The following is a 16,097-nucleotide window of genomic DNA, read 5'->3' as shown; positions in this document are numbered from 1 at the left end:
TTCTTCTTCTGTGCTTCAGCCTGTGCATTCACTTCTTCCTCCACTTCATTCTCATGGCATGGAGGTTTCTCAAAAGATGGCTTTAAGGCCGAGAATTTATTTATTTTTAGTTGGAGGAGAATCGCTTTACAATGTTGTGTTGGTTTCCGCCATACATCAACATGAATCAGCCTTGGGCGTGCATATGTCCCCTCCTTCTTGAACCTTCCGCCCCATCCCACCCCTCCAGGGAATCAGAGCACTGGGTTTGAGCTCCCTGTGTCAACAGCAAATTCCTACCAGCTACACACAGTACTGTGTATGTTTCCATACTACTCTCTCTATTCACCCTACCCTCTCCTGTCCCACGGTGTCCACAAGTCTTTCTCTATGTCTGCGTCTCCATTGCTGCTCTGCAAATAGGTTCATCAGTACCATCTTTCTAGATTCCATATATATGCATTAATATATGATGAACACTTCTTGATCACTTCATTTGTTTTATCTTGAAAGTTTTCCTCTTTTTCATCTGCTATTTCTCTTACAATGTCAGCTATTGTATTCCTTTCTTCTCACGTTCATTCTAATATGGACGTCATTTCTTTTATAATTGTATGTTCTCCCCTGAATTCTTTTATTCTATTTCTGAGTTTTTTTCAGTTCTGATTTCTGTTGTTCTTTCATGTCTTGTATCATTTTATTAATACTTCTCACTCATTTTAAAATACTATTATGTTTTAATCCTTTTTTGGGGGCATGATTTTCTGGCATGCTTTTGCTATCTGTAAGGATGTGATTCTGTTCCTTATTCTTTTTTTTCTTCTTATAATAACTTTGTATGGGAGTTGACCTAGATACATTTCTGTTGCTCATTTTTATGTAAAATTAGTTTTCCAAAACTCTTAGAAATAGAAGTGGTTCAAGGCAGCCTCTCCAAATGCACAGAATTCCTTCCTCTGTTGTTTTTGTTGGTGTTAAAAAATAAACACATGGCTGCTTGCATTTTGAGATTTTCTGATTCTATCTTCCTGCCCACTTTTATCTGGATTTTCTCTTTGTTTTGCTTCTATCCAGCTCATTTCTCCTCAGTGTGAGCCTTATCCTGGAAGGGAGCTCTGAGACGAGTTTCTAGAATTTGGGGATGCCTCACCACTCAAACGCCTTCGTCTTTCTAACCTTGAGTCTTTTGTACTCATCTGCTACAGAAGTGGGCTAAACCTCATCCCCACCTTTCCCACTTTCAGCTGATATTCTTAACTGGCCCACCACACTTTGTCATCAACACCCAGGCTGTTTTGGCGATTCGCCTATTTATCCCTTGCCTCCCTTTACTTTCTCCCACGCTTGATCACCCCCAAGTCTCACAGTTGTGAGTGGTTTCTTGTTGCCTTAATTGTATTTGGGGGCTCATGGAGATATCTAGTTTTGCTGTAATTAATGTTCATAGTGTTTTGGTTTTCCTATTCAGAAGCTTTATTTATTTATTTGATAGAGATTCAGTGAAATATCAGAACTCTGCTGCCTCCACCACCGTCTTACCAGAACCCTCCCCGTGGGGATCTCATTTTTACATCAATGCTTACTCTCTATACCACTCTGAAGCTTCTGGTTTTCACTCAACAGTATGTTTTTTGGATCTATACATGTCAAGATATACATAGACTGAGGTCGAACCTCTAAGTTATTCTACAGTCCTTCACCATATAAATGTCCCTTATTTTATTTATCCATCCCCTTATTATTGGACATTCAGCATCTATTATAAACCTTACTTTATATTCTCACATCTCTGAATTAGAGGAAGAAAAAGAAAATGTTATTATCATTTTACAAGGAAAGAAATAAATAGTCATAATTGTCATTAAGACTTGTTTTGACCAGTTTTCATTTCTGTTTAGTAGACCATACTGATAGATATCACCATTTGTGCCTTGAGTTTGATTTTCTCTTTTTAGGCAAAGTTTTGTTGTTCAAAGTTGAAAGCATGGGTAAAAATCCTGTTTCTCAGATGATCCTATTCTAATGTACCAGCAAAACATAAAAATGCATGAACCAAGATTGTGGGTATTCAAGGTTACATCTTGGGTCCTACTGACTCAAAAAAAATTTTTGTTCAGGTAAATGAGAGGCTGAAAGTCAGATTCTGGTAAAATAGTAGCTGGGAAGCAAAGTAGGTATTTCTGTTTTCAGTAGTGGGCCACCTTTCAATTAGAGGAGCTTTTCAAAGAATTCATAAGCCTACTTGGGGGTATTTTCATTTTATTAATTAACATTTATATCTGGATGGAAGTAAAGTACTCAGTTCAGATTAAAGGCTCTTTCACCTGACAGACATAAAGGCAGAGTGGATGTTACTGTTTCCATTTTGTGGAGGTGGAAGAACAAACAGAACAGTCTTATGAATTGTGTAGGGTAAGAGTGACAGTCTGACCTTTGGCTAAAGATTTCTCCTTCTAGAAGACATCATAGGACTGTTTTGTTTATGAAATATAAAAATATCCACACTGCCTGTGTACCCCCAGTGTTGCCTTCTCTCTAGAGAGCCAGGAGAATTGGAGAGAGGGGAAGTCAAATTATGCACAGCAACAGTTATGATTTTTAAAATTACTTTTAAGTAATACTGCTTTACCTCCAAAGCTAAATAAGTTTATAAAACATAACCTTAGCAGAAAAAGCATGCAGCAACATTCTTGAGAATAATCACTCGGTGAATCATGTTGGCCTTTCCTGTGCCTGGGGAGACAGTTTTTTCAAATTGTGCAAAGTATTTCTGACCTTCAGTTCCACCCACTGCTTTTGCCTCTGGCTCTCATTAGTAAACACCTTGGAAGAATCTCAGAATTGCTAATGGAAAAATGATTAATGGAATCATTCTCACTAGGGGTCAGCAGACTCCTATGCCCTCAGTGTCTTGCTAGAACTTCACTTTCTTGGGTCACCTGTGCAGAAATCTTATCTCCTTGGAGTATGATAGTTAAAAACTGATGTCAACTTAAAATGAGAAAAGCCACTCTCCTTGCATTCTGTAGGCTCTGAAAATCCACATGCAGCCTTAGAACATACAGCCACAGAACTATCTTGGTGGTCAATTCACTGTGTTTTAAATGTCTAATTAGTAAGTTGGTATATACCTGCCATGACTGAGGTAGATAAGGCATCAAAAAATGTCCTAAGTACATTGAAATGCATACTACAAATAACTTGGGCTTTTGGAATAAAAGATTTTAACCTCTTACTGAACCACTCTACCCTTGGGGAAGCCTTCAATTCTCAAAGTTTCTTCTCATAGAATGAGGATGAAAAAAACCACTCCCTCAAAATTTTCTTATGAGAAAAGAAATGATGGTAAACCTAAAGGTGACTTACTACCTGAAATGTTCTAGGTTTTATTTACACCCATATAATATGAATACACTTAACATATGATGACTGTGCGATTGTTCCTTTTTTAACCTTCCTTTGCCCTTGGGAGTGGCCATACCTTTTTATCCCTACACTGTTTCAAGTCCTTTTTATTCTGTAGAAATTAAATGCTCTTGTACCTTCCTGGTCGCAAGCACAATTTAACTGTTGACTTTTTGCATCAGATAGGTTAGTAGCACTATGTTAGTGTCAATCTTTTGTTCAGTTGTAGCAATAACAGGTTATCGTCTAATTGTGGCTGACTGGGCCTGATCAGGCTTTTTCTAGAGACTTTGCCTATCTCTGCTCTGTACTCCTCTAAGTCTATCTAGAGTTTAGCCCTCAGAAACCCAGCTTGTGTCCCACGTTAGCCATTTCTGTAGTAGCCTCTCATTCTAAACCATCACAGAATTTGAGGAAACTGATTGTTCAGAGGGCCCTGCACAGAGGATTAGGCAAATCTTGCTGCCACTCACTTCAACTTGAGCAAAACAAGATTCTAGAAAAAATACACGCTCACACACCCATAAGCATCTCTTATTTTACCAGAGAGAAGAAAATTGTTCTCTGCCTTTCAGGCAACACTGCAAGTGTATCAAAGAACACCTGGTGTCAATTTTTAAATTACTCTGCTCTTGGCTGAACCAGTGCCACACGAACAACACTGGCAACTCATTTCCAAAGTGCTTTACAAGTCCATGTAATTTTGAATGTCAGTTACATAATCCTCCAAACTTCCAAGACAACATAGTGAAGGGAACTGAATCCTATTCCTACATTTTTCATATGAGGGAACTGAAATCCAGAAGGGAAATCAACCTGACCAAAGTCGAAGCCAGTTACCCAGTGCTGAAACCAAAGTCTCTGAGTTCTGGAACATCAAAGGTCCTTAGGATCCCTAAAAAGGAACACCCAAGGGGTGCTGTTTTTATTTTACAGCAGTAGTATTAAGATTTAGTTCAATTATACATGCATTTAAAGTGTATACTTAAATTAATAATTAAGTCACTCAGTTGTGTCCGACTCTTTGCAGCCCCATGGGCTGTAACCTTCCAGGCTCCTCTGTCCATGGAATTCTCCAGGCAAGAATACTGGAGTGGGTAGCCATTCTCTTCTCCAGGGGATTTTCCCAACGCAAGGATTAAACGCACGTCTTCCTCATGGCAGGTGCATTCTTTACCATCTGAGCTGTCAGGGAAGCCCAAGAATACTGGAGTGGGTAGCCTATCCCTTCTCCAGGGGATCTTCCTGACCCAGGAATAGAAACGGGGTCTCATGCATTGCAGGCAGATTCTTTACTAGCTGAATGGAGTTGTACATCCATCACCACCATATATTTAAGAATATTTTCATCATATCAACAAGGACCTCCACCCACCTGAGGTGCCCACTCCTAACCATCCATTCCTTCCAGCCCTAAGCAACCACAAATTGACTTTCTGTCTCTATGAATTTGTCTATTGTGGTCATTTCATATAAATGCAATCACAGAAGTATGTTTCTTTCATTTAGCATAATTAATGTTCATCCATGTTGTACCATGTATCAGAAAGTCATTACTCTTTATAGCCGAATACTATTTTGTTGTGTGTAGATAGACTATTTTGTTCATCCATTCAGTCATTAATGGACATTTGGATTGAATTGTCTCTACTTATTTGATTTTGTATATAGATAATTCCAATATGAACATTCATGTGTAAGTTTTTGTTTGGAAATGTTTGTATTTTTTTTGGGTATATGCCAGCAGTGGGCTTGTTGGCTCACATAGTAACCCTATACTTAACCTTTTGTGGACCTGTCAGACTGTTTACCAAAGTGGCTGTACCATTTTATATTCCTACCAGCAGAATATGAAGATTCTAAGTTCTTTGCAGCCTCATCATTTCTTGTGCTTATCTTTATTTTTATTCTAGCATATCATAGTGGGTATGAAGTGGTATCTCATTGTGGTTTCTAACATTTTCCTCTAATAGCTAATGATGTTGACCATCTTTTCATGTGCTAATTAGCTATTTGTGTAACTTCTTTGGAGAATATCTAGTCAGATGCTTTTTGAAAATGTTTGGTACAATTCACCAGTGAAGCTATCTGGCCCTGGGCTTTCCTATGGGATATTTTTGATTACTAATTAAATCTCTTGTTATAGCTCTATTAAGATTGTCTATTTATTCTTAAGTCAGTTTCAGCAATTTGTCTTTCTAGGAATTTGTCCATTTCTTCTAAATTATCTAATTTGCTGCCATGCAGATGTCATAGTATTTCCTTATCATTCTTTTTATTTCTGTAAGGTCAATAGTAATGTGTGATCGGTTTTAAGTTCCTACTTTAAAAGCATAATGAATTTGAAGTCTTGTGCTTTATCACACACACACACAAAAAAGTCCCATGAAACTATTTTAATATGAAAGTAGTATTTACATTGGGCTTCCCTGATGGTTATTTACCATTGAGTAAGAATCTGCCTACGATGCAGGAGACTCCGGTTCAGTTCCTCTGTTAGGAAGATCCCCTGGAGAAGAGAATGGCTACCCACTCCAGTATTGTTGCCTGGAGAATCTCATGGACAGAGGAGCCTGGTGGGCTGCAGCCCATGCTGTCACAAAGAGTGGAACATGAATAAGCAATGAGTACTTTCACTTTCAAGAGTACTAGAGAGAGTTTCCATATTTATCTTCTTGTTCCATTTCCCTACTCCCCAAGTAACTGGTATCCCAGTTTGAGGTAAACATGACAAGAAAAATTCTCAGGGAGGGTTTCCCATCTGTTCCTGGACAGTCCATCTATCCCAACCTTGCTAAAGTCCTCCTTGGAATTACCAGGGTTCCATAGAGGCTGACAAACTGGAGAAACAGGACCAAAGAGTTAACAGGTTTCATTGTGCAAACAGATTGATGCATAAAGCCTCCCTATACTTGTAACAGGGGAAGCAGGAGGAAGGAGATTGTTTAGGTAGTGGGTTTGCATGTGTCTATGTGTGTGAGTTCTCTCTGGTGTAGATGGCAATGCAGAGACACCTGTGACTGTTGGTAGCTTTTTATCTCTGGGATACCAACAGCAAAAGCTAAATAGTCAAAGTCAAGTCTTTTTTCCCCCCAAATGAATACCAGAGAAGAATATTTTTAACAAAGCAATACTTCAGATTATTTACTTTCAGGCAAATCCTGTTTCTGTCATCAACAGACGAGATCCTCACCACGAGATGTTCCCTGCTACACAAAAGATAAAATAAGACTCCAGAATTTAACTGTATTTTTATCAAAAAATTAGCATTCTTTAGCAGGTACAGTAAGCAAAGTAGCATTTACATAAATCAGAGTTGGAAATGATATTTTCATGGATACATTAACTGTAACATTTCTCCAAATCCTTCTAATTAATCACTTGAATTAATGATAAATTAAGCACTCAGCTTCAGTTCCTAGTAAAGATCATTATTGACTCATGTGTTAAATTCATCATAATAATCTATTTCTCCTGCTTTATCTTTCTTAGAAAAACTGTTCTTGAAGACCACTTGCTATTTAGTGGTACATATATTTGGACCAGACATCATAAAACTGTGAGTATGCTAATACATTCATCTGATTCCATTGCTGGGACATGGGGAGAGGAGGGGAGGGCAGAAAACTGGGAGACAGCTGGCTCCATTTCTAGCCGGATGTACTTACTGCACATGGGCATAAGTCGTATCTGGTTCTTGTTAATAGTGGAAAATTCAAACCTGACTCAGATCGTCATTCTAGGCAAAGTCTCCCTTCAAATTACTGTGTGGCAACTTGGCTCAGTTTCTCTCCAAGAGCCATTTGGAAGAATTGTGACCAATAGTGCCAATAAATGAGGAGATCCTAGTGGCTGGGACGGGATGTTTGCTCCCTTCTCTTGAGCTTTCCCTGCACTCCCTCCTGGATCCTCAGGCCGTATGCGTCTCAGGTTCTTCTCTTCTTGCCTCCCACTTGCTGGTTTCTGGCCTTCTCCACTTCTCCAACCCCTGCCCCTTCCTTTGGGTCCTCTTCATGTGCCGTTGGCATTTTCTGTCTGCTTCCCTTCCTCTACCTTTTTTTCTTTTTTGAGCTCAGGACACTGAATCAGATACATCATATTCCTGTTCACGGCACTTTCTCATCAAGAATCCAAACTTGGCTTTCTTGTATTTCTTATCTAGTTATTTACCTAGTTATTCTGAATAATGCCATTAGCCCCCAAACCTACCATCCAAAGCAAAGTCTGGACCTTGACAATAACTTACCCTAACCGCAGGGTCTCTGTCTTTATTCTCATGATTTTCTCCACCCAAATAATAAAGTCCATGGTCATCATTCTCTTGTTTTCCTTTTTGTATAGTTTTATATATATGTATATTTTATTAATATAATACATTATGATCATAAAATAATATATAAGTAATTATTAAAACTCATTATGATTATTTTCTATATTCCTTTAAAGCCTATTTTAAAATTTTATTTATCTCTTTATGAAGAGAGTATCACATCATTCATAATCTTTGGGTATCTACCACTTAAAATTGTATGTCCAAGATTCATCCATAGATTTGTGGCATTGCTGTAGTTCATGCACTCTGTGTACATAGAATATCCCATTGTGTCTCTACAAGAGTCTATTCCCTCATTCTCCCATTGATGGGTGTTTGGCTTGTTTTCTGTTTTTCTCTCTTGTGAAGAGTGCTGTTGTGAACATTCTTACATGGTTCCTCCTTTATATGCCATTAGCCTCAGAGCAGAGTGGCTCAGAGAAACCCCCCACAGCAGGGTAGCCTGCAGTTAAAGATTTCTGAAGGCAAAAGAAACTTAAAATGATGCAGACCAAAGGGACAGTCATGCTCCATCATGCTGTACCCCTGCCTTGATTTTTGTTAATCTCACTCTACTGTGGTCAGTGATTTTTGATGGACCCTGGAGTGTTTAGAAGGCAGGGACTACCATCTTCTTAGCTCATATCTCTATTACTGCCACTGCCTCCTAACAGGACCCCAGGCCTCCTGGATCCCCCATTGCCCTGCAAGTCCATAATCCACATTCTAGCTGGTCAAATAGCTTCTTAATGCAAAACTAATTATGGCGATCTCCAACATAAAATTTTTTACACACTTTACAAGATTCCTTAGCCCCCTGCACAAAGCTCTTTATGACCTGATCTCTGAGAACATGTTCAGACTCATCCCTGGCTGTTCTATAGCATACCACGCTACAAACCAGTTGTAATTTTCCACACACATCAGAAGGTTTTTGCTTCGGGACTTCTGCATGAAATGTCCCCTCATCTCCTACTTCTGTGGATCTTAGCTCCAGGGTCACTTCCTCTGGAAGTTTCCCTGACTATCCCCAGGCTAAGATAGATACCTCCAACACACACACACACACACACACACACACACACACACTCACACAAATTCTTCCTTTCCTATGCAAACTCCTGTGTGCTTTTCACAGCTGTTTGTAATGTAATTCTCCATTTACTTTTCTGAGTTGCTAACTAGATTGAAAGACTTCTGAAAACTAAGACTACATTTTTTCATCTTAAGTAAAATATTAATACTTAAGCAAAATACTGAATATACAGAAGGAAGGATGAAAGGAGGAAGGAGGGATCTTTGTATCTCCAGAAAGAGAAGTCACTCAGTTGTGTCTGATTCTTTGCAACCCCGTGGACTGTAGCCTACCAGGCTTCCATGTCCCTGGGATTTTCCAGGCAAGAGTACTGGAGTGGGTTGCCATTTCCTTCTCCAGGGGATCTTCCTGACCCAGGGATCGAACCCAGGTCCCTGCATTGCAGACAGATGCTTTACCATCTGAGCCACCAGGGAAGCCTATAACTCCAGGGTTTGGGGCAATACTTAAGCATAGAAAGTCTTTGATAAACATTTGTTAAATTGATTAATTCTTTTTAAAAACAAAATTATCACCACAGATGAACTCTGACTGGACTGCTCCAAAGAAAATTACTTGAACATATAAAAAAGAAAAAAAAATTAGCCTATAGTGAATCTGTTTACACACCTAGTCTGAGCCAAGTGCGCTGGGGAATCATCAGCTTGGCCAGAGAGGTTTTCTTGGACCTGGATTAGGGAACTGGAGAGGTAAGTAGAAAGCAGCCACAGATGCCAAAAAGGGCAGTACAGACAGATATCTAAAAGGGATATCAGAGATTAGCTACCAAGTGTGCTGGGAGTAATAGGGAAGTGGCCTGGTTTCACTGGGATATCCATTGTTATTCTATAGTTGGCTGGAGGGTGCTGAGTGCAAGAGCCAGGTAAGCATGGGTCAAAGGAAGGACAGACTTTGCACTAGTACTATAGGTGTGGACTGTACAAGAGACAGTCCCCACCTCAAATAACTACAAATGGACACAGAGGGTTGAGAAAGAATGGGCCCAGCAAGCCATTGAAAGAGTAGCTGATAGGGAAAGGAGGAAAGTTTTTTCTTTGAGATGACTCAAAGTTATAAGATGGCTAATTCTCACTAGCATGGGATAAGTCACTTTGAAGAAAGATAGATGTAATAAACAATCCCTCTTTGTGGTTCCATCCACTGTTAGTTTTGTTTGTGAGTAATTTTTCAGGACCCATATTAGTTGTTTGCTGATAGAAATTTCTCTTCCTATGGTGGCCTCTTCTTACAGCTTGTTTTAACCAATCACATGAAGTTCTGGGTCGATGTAGACCCTGAACATGACAGTCTTATAATTTAGTTTTACCTAAATTTCAGGCTTCCAATATTAAATGTGTTTCCCAACCCAGAGGGCATCTCTCCTCATTATTTCACTCCAGTCAATTCTCAGTGATTCATGGACTAATTATTCAGCAATTACATTTCCTACCCACTGGCAAACCACAAGATACTGTTAGGAAGTGGGGCCACCTTAGCACTCAGGCATTCATTCCCCCAAGAACCCAGGTCAGACAGGTTGGGCTACTTCCATGAGCCACCTCGCCCAGCCGGCAACCATGTGCCCAGTCCTCCTTGTTTTGACATCCATTGTGCCAAATATTGCCATATCAAACCTGATGCTGGTCTTCTGCTCATTTCCCTTGCTTCGTAGTATCTATGCTCCCAATCATAAATTCCTATATTCCAACTTAAGAGCTGTCAGAGTTCAGAAGAGGCCTAAACTACTCACATGTTTAGAAGAAAAATGCCAAACAGAGTTTATAACAATTTTGATACACCTTAAGTGTAATGAATGTATTTTTAAAGGACAAAAATATAAAGTATTACAATTGAGCCATTCACAAGACATTGCAAGGGGGTGGGAGGGGGGCTCAAGAGAGAGGTGATATATGTATACTTAACAGCTCATTCGCACTGTTGTACAGCAGAAACTAACATAACATGGTAAAGCAATTATCCTCCAATTAAAAAAAAATCCTAGGATAAACCATAATGAAAGAGAATAATAAAAAAAAACCCCAGCATATATATATATATACATATACAGATATATATATAAGAAAATTGCTTTGCTATATAACAGGAATTAACAACATTATAAATCAGCTATAATTCAATAAGAGTAAATAAGAAAAAGGATAACTACAAGATTTCTATAAATGATTAAATTCATAGTACACTCTGAAGAGTGTAGTCCAGAAGTGGGATAAAATTGTTAAGTCGTATGAGGAAGATCTTCTTTCAATGCTATGAGTGTGTCTCTGCGACTATATATTAATGCATAAATCCTCCTTTGGAAGTGATGTCAAAGGTTTAAATCTGAGAGCTTTCATGTGTGAAAGGCCCCGTCCTTGCTCTCTGCCATAAGCTATCATACCTGTCTGTCCAAACTTAACCCTGACCTTGCTTCCTTCTTCTGAGTTATTTTTTTTTTCCTTCTTCTGAGTTATGATAATGATGAACGATCATCACCATTGACTTCATTCTACCATGATCCTAATTAAGTTTGTTAATTAGCTCTGCCAAATGTGTTGAAGTTTCCTCCCCACAAGACTCACTCCTGTAAAGATGGTAAAAGGATATAAATTGAAATGTGACCACTTTGGTCTTATTTGCTGCTCTGGAAAAGAGAAAGCAATGTTGGGTGGGAATAGTTATTACAGGTTTGGATATTTCCTAAGTGAAAGTGAAAGTTGCTCAGTCATGTCCAACTCTGCAATCGCATGGTATTCTTCAGGCCAGAATACTGGAGTGGGTAGCCTTTCCCTTCTCCAGGGGATCTTCCCAACCCAGGGATTGAACCCAGGTCTCCCACATAGCAGGCAGATTCTTTAACACGTGAGCCACTGGGGAAGCCCAAGAATACTGGAGTGCGTAGCCTGTCCCTTCTCCAGTGGATCTTCCCAACCCAGGGATCGAACCAGGGTCTCCTGCATTGCAGGTGGATTCTTTACCAGCTGAGCTACCAGGGATCCCCCTGGTAGGAAATTTGGAGATTTCCTAAGGATTTCACAAAGTATGTGTAGTCTAGGCCTTTTGTCCTATGGTTGGTCAAGAGCGCACATGCTATTTCGCCATTTCTTTGCAGCTTGCACATCCTTTTCGTGTTACACTTGTCTGGACATATGAGGCTCAGCATTTTCTATTCTTTCCCAAAGGAGTGCTTCTCACTTTCAGCCTTTCTGAAGATAAAACTCTGGTCTTAGAGAATTCGGGAGGGATACCACATGTCCAGCCTCCCTCTCCTATTTTTCAGTTCAGAGAACACCACTCTGAATGAGGGGCCCCCATCTTCACTCTCATATTCAAGTTCACTTACTTGAAATTGTGTTCTATTTGCAGGGGAAAGAGAATAGGGGGACACCATATGATGAGTTGGCTCTTGTGGTTCTGAATTGCCACAGATGGGATATTGGCCTTAGGTTAAAAAAAAAAAAATTAAGCAGAGCCCTATTTATCACCCTTCTGAGTCCACTAAATACCAGATTCCCACACAGACAGCAGTCATCAGTTAAATAAATGAACCATTAAATCGAGAACAGATGTGTGAAAACAGTCACCCTCTCCTGATTTACTGACCCTGGGTAGATATTACTTTGGTAATGGACCTTGTGTGTCACAAACAGCTTGTCCCACTGCTTAGCCACCTTTAAGTTGGTTACCTTCCCCTCCACCTCCCATGCAGAAACCCTGGAGCCAAATGGATGATTCATGATGATCTCGCTTTGCCTTCTTAACTCAGGTGCTCACAAAAGGCTGAAAAGCCATCTTGCCGGTTACATTGTTAGTCTCATTCAGCTGGAATGAAATTTAGAAGCCATGATCTTAGCCTATGTTTTCACATACTAGTGACCTTCAATTTTTTTTTCTTTTTTATAAAAGTATAGTTGATTTATAATATTGTCTAAGTTTCATGGGTACAACAAAGTGATTTGGTTATACGTATATTTCTTTTCTATTAATTTCCATTATAGTTTATTGCAAGATATTGAATATAGTTTCCTGTGCTACATAGTAAAACCTTGTTGTTTATCTATTTTGTATGTTAGTCTGCATCTTTTAATCCCATATTCCTAATTTATTCCTCCCCGCTTCCCCTTTGGTAACCTTAAGTCTGCTTTCTATGAGTCTATTTTGATTTTGTATATAAGTTCATTTGAACTATTTTTTATATTCTACATATAAGTAATATCATATAGTATTTGTCTTTGTCTGACTTACTTCACTTAGATAACCTTTAGGTCCATCCATGTTGCAGCAAATGGCATTATTTTATTCTTTTTTATGGTATCATTTAATTCTTTTTTATTCATTTTCTTAGTTTAAGAAGTGTGTCGGGAGTGGCAGGTAGAAAATGAATATGGAAGATTTGTTTTAGCCCCTTCAAACCTAAACATAAACCAAAATGCTTGAAGACCAGTATCCTTACACCATCCCCAGGGGAAAAATTCAAAGGTAAAAAAATTAATTTACTTTAAAAGGAAAAGAGATGCTTTGATTACACCTAAGAAAATGATTTCAGGTGTTTAAGGCCGTATCATAAAGACATTTTTTGCTATAAAGCTCAGCAAACTTTAAAATATTGTTCCCATCAAATTACACCCCTGTCCATTTCTCCTATCTCAATTTTATTCATGGCTTTTCTAGAAAAGCATCCCAGTGCCCATGCAAGAGGCTGGCTTACAGCTCAGTGCTGTTAGCCCCTCTCTCCCCACCCCCAGGACCTTATTGTAAAAGTAGAATGCAAGTGGCAGGAAATCGTTATGATCCAGCAGCTACACAGTACTGGACTCAAAGGCCATGCCAGAATCCATTCCGGGGATTTTTACCTTCTTTTGAAATTACTTCTGTTTTCTAATACCTGAGAGCTTTTAAATAGCCTTTGTTTTGCCCTATTTCCTGCCAGATTCAGAGCACACATGAATGCTGATGTGGTGTGTCACACCCTGGAGTTTTGTAAACAGGATCCTGGCCAACCCTTGTGTCACCTCTATCCCCTTCCCAAGGTGAGTGGTTTTTCTTTCTGAATGTCAGATCGCAATGACACGCAAGCCCTTTGGACATGTTGTAAAGAGAGGTTCAGCTTCACTGGCTCCGTGGTTTGGGACAGGGACCTGCAAAATGACATTTTTCATTACATCACCCAGAATAATATTCCCAAAGTTCAACTTAGATGCCTCCCCCATGCTGCCAAAGAATGTATTTGTTGTTTATTTGGGACTATAATCTAGACTTGGGCGGGCAGTGCATAGGAAATCTGACCAGCCAAGGTGAGGAGAGGTTAAATCCCTCTCTACCCCTTAAAATTCAAGCAAGTCACTTTTATAGAGTGACCAACTCATGCATTTTGCCCAGGACTTTTCTGGTATCAGCACTGGAAATCCCACATCCTGGGAAAACTCAGGCAGTCAGTTCCCCTAGTCTAAGCTTTATTGTTCTCATCCGTAATGTGGGCCTAATAAAATACCTAAAATACCTCCCTACTACTTTTATTGGAGAAAATAGGTTAATTAATACATATAAAATGCTTAGTGCAATACCAGCTGCATAAATAAGTATTAATAAAATGGTAGCTAATATAATTATTACCAATATCATTATTATTCAGAGATAGCAGTTCAGAATACCCTGTGTGCATTTTATCATGTTGCACAATTTTTTATTGGAATGCAGACAGAGAGACAGGCTAATGTTGACACAATTTCCTGCTAATGCTGTGTGCTCAGTCATATCTGACTCTTTGCAGTTCCATGAACCGTAGCCCACCAGGCTCCACTGTCCATGGAGTTTTCCAGGCAAGAGTACTGGAGTGGGTTGCCATTTCTTTCTCCAGGGGATCTTCCCGACCCAGAGATCAAACCTGTGTCTCCTGCATCTCTTGCAATGGCAGGCAGACTCTTTACCATTAGGGCTACCTGGGAAGCCTTACCCATGCTATGAATGAAAGTATAAGATTAGATCCGGTTAGGTATCAAAATAATGATTTTCAGAAACTTCCTATGAAAAATAAAATAAAACAAAATTTTATGCCCCCTTTCCCATAATTGTAGTCTTTCTGTGTATAACATAACAGGCTTCTGATTACTTGTCATTTCCTTTTTATTGTTATTTTAAAAAGGCTAGTTTAACACATTTTTGGCCTTGGCATGGTTTTATTGACTGGCAGTATTAAATATCATGATCCTAAAAGATGACACTGTTAAAGTGCTGCACTCAATATCCCAGCAAATTTGGAAACTCAGCAGTGGCCATAGGACTGGAAAAGGTCAGTTTTCATTCCAAACCAAAAGGAGGACAATGACAAAGAATGTTCAAATTACTGTACAATTGCACTTGTTTCACAAGCTAGCAAGGTTAATGCTCAAGATCCTTAAGCTACGCTTCAATAATACATGAATCGAGAACTCCCAGATGTACAAGTTGGATTTAGAAAAGGCAGAGGAATCAAAGATCAAATTGCCAACGTCCCTTGGATCATAGAAAAATCAAGCGAATTCCAGTAAACATCTTCTGCCTCATTGACTAAGCTGAAGTTTTTGACTGTGTGGATCACAACAAACTGTGGAAAATTCTTAAGAACATGGGAATACCAGATCACGTTACCAGCCTCCTGAGAAACCTGTATACAGGTCAAGAATAAACAGAACCACACATGGAACAATGGACTGGTTCAAAATTGGGAAGTAGGTCAAGTACGTCAAGAGTACATCAAGACTGTATGTTGTCACCCTCTTATTTAACTCATATGCAGAGCACATCATGCGAAATGCTGGGCTGGATGAAACACAGGCTGGAATCAAGATTCACAGGAGAAAGATCAATAACCTCAGACATGCAGATGATACCACCTTTATGGCAGAAAGTGAAGAGGAACTAAAGAGCCTCTTGATTAAGGTGAAAGAGTAGAGTGAAAAAGTTAGCTTAAAACTCAACATTCAAAAAATGAAGATTATGGCATCCAGTCACATCACTTCATGGTGAATAGATGGGGAAAAAATGGAAACAGTGACAAGACTTTATTTTCCTGGGCTCCAAAATTACTTTGGACAGTGACTGCAGCCATGAAATTAAAAGATGTTTGCTCCTTGGAAGAAAAACTATGGCCAACCTAGATGGCATATTAAAAAACAGAGACATTACTTTGCCAACAAAGGTCTTTCTAGTCAAAGCTGTGGTTTTTCCAATAGTCATGTACGGATGTGATTTGGACCATAAAGAAGCCTGAGCACCAAAGAACTGATGCTTCTGAACTGTGATGCTGGAGAAGACTCTTCAGAGTCTCTTGGACTGCAAGGAGGTCAAACC

The 16,097-nt window shown here is 39.3% G+C and overlaps 2 protein-coding genes across 4 annotated transcripts in view; one reads left to right on the top strand and one right to left on the bottom strand.

Moving 5' to 3' along the window:
* AOAH (acyloxyacyl hydrolase) overlaps positions 1 to 16,097 on the top strand; it is a 178,368-nt gene that overhangs the window by 24,653 nt on the left and 137,618 nt on the right. For all 3 annotated transcript variants that reach the window (XM_070468474.1, XM_020902451.2, XM_020902437.2), the window contains exons 3-4: positions 6,877 to 6,943; positions 13,699 to 13,798. In XM_070468474.1, the coding sequence (XP_070324575.1) occupies positions 6,877 to 6,943; positions 13,699 to 13,798 (167 nt within the window). The remainder of the gene's footprint in view (positions 1 to 6,876; positions 6,944 to 13,698; positions 13,799 to 16,097) is intronic.
* The window catches only part of LOC110151469 (small ribosomal subunit protein eS7-like), a 187,461-nt gene that overhangs the window by 50,980 nt on the left and 120,384 nt on the right, over positions 1 to 16,097 (bottom strand). The window lies entirely within an intron of this gene.

Source organism: Odocoileus virginianus, chromosome 1 (assembly GCF_023699985.2).
Source record: "Odocoileus virginianus isolate 20LAN1187 ecotype Illinois chromosome 1, Ovbor_1.2, whole genome shotgun sequence".
In the NCBI taxonomy this organism is placed as follows: Eukaryota; Metazoa; Chordata; class Mammalia; order Artiodactyla; family Cervidae; genus Odocoileus; species Odocoileus virginianus.
This window is presented reverse-complemented; position numbering and strand designations above follow the sequence as displayed.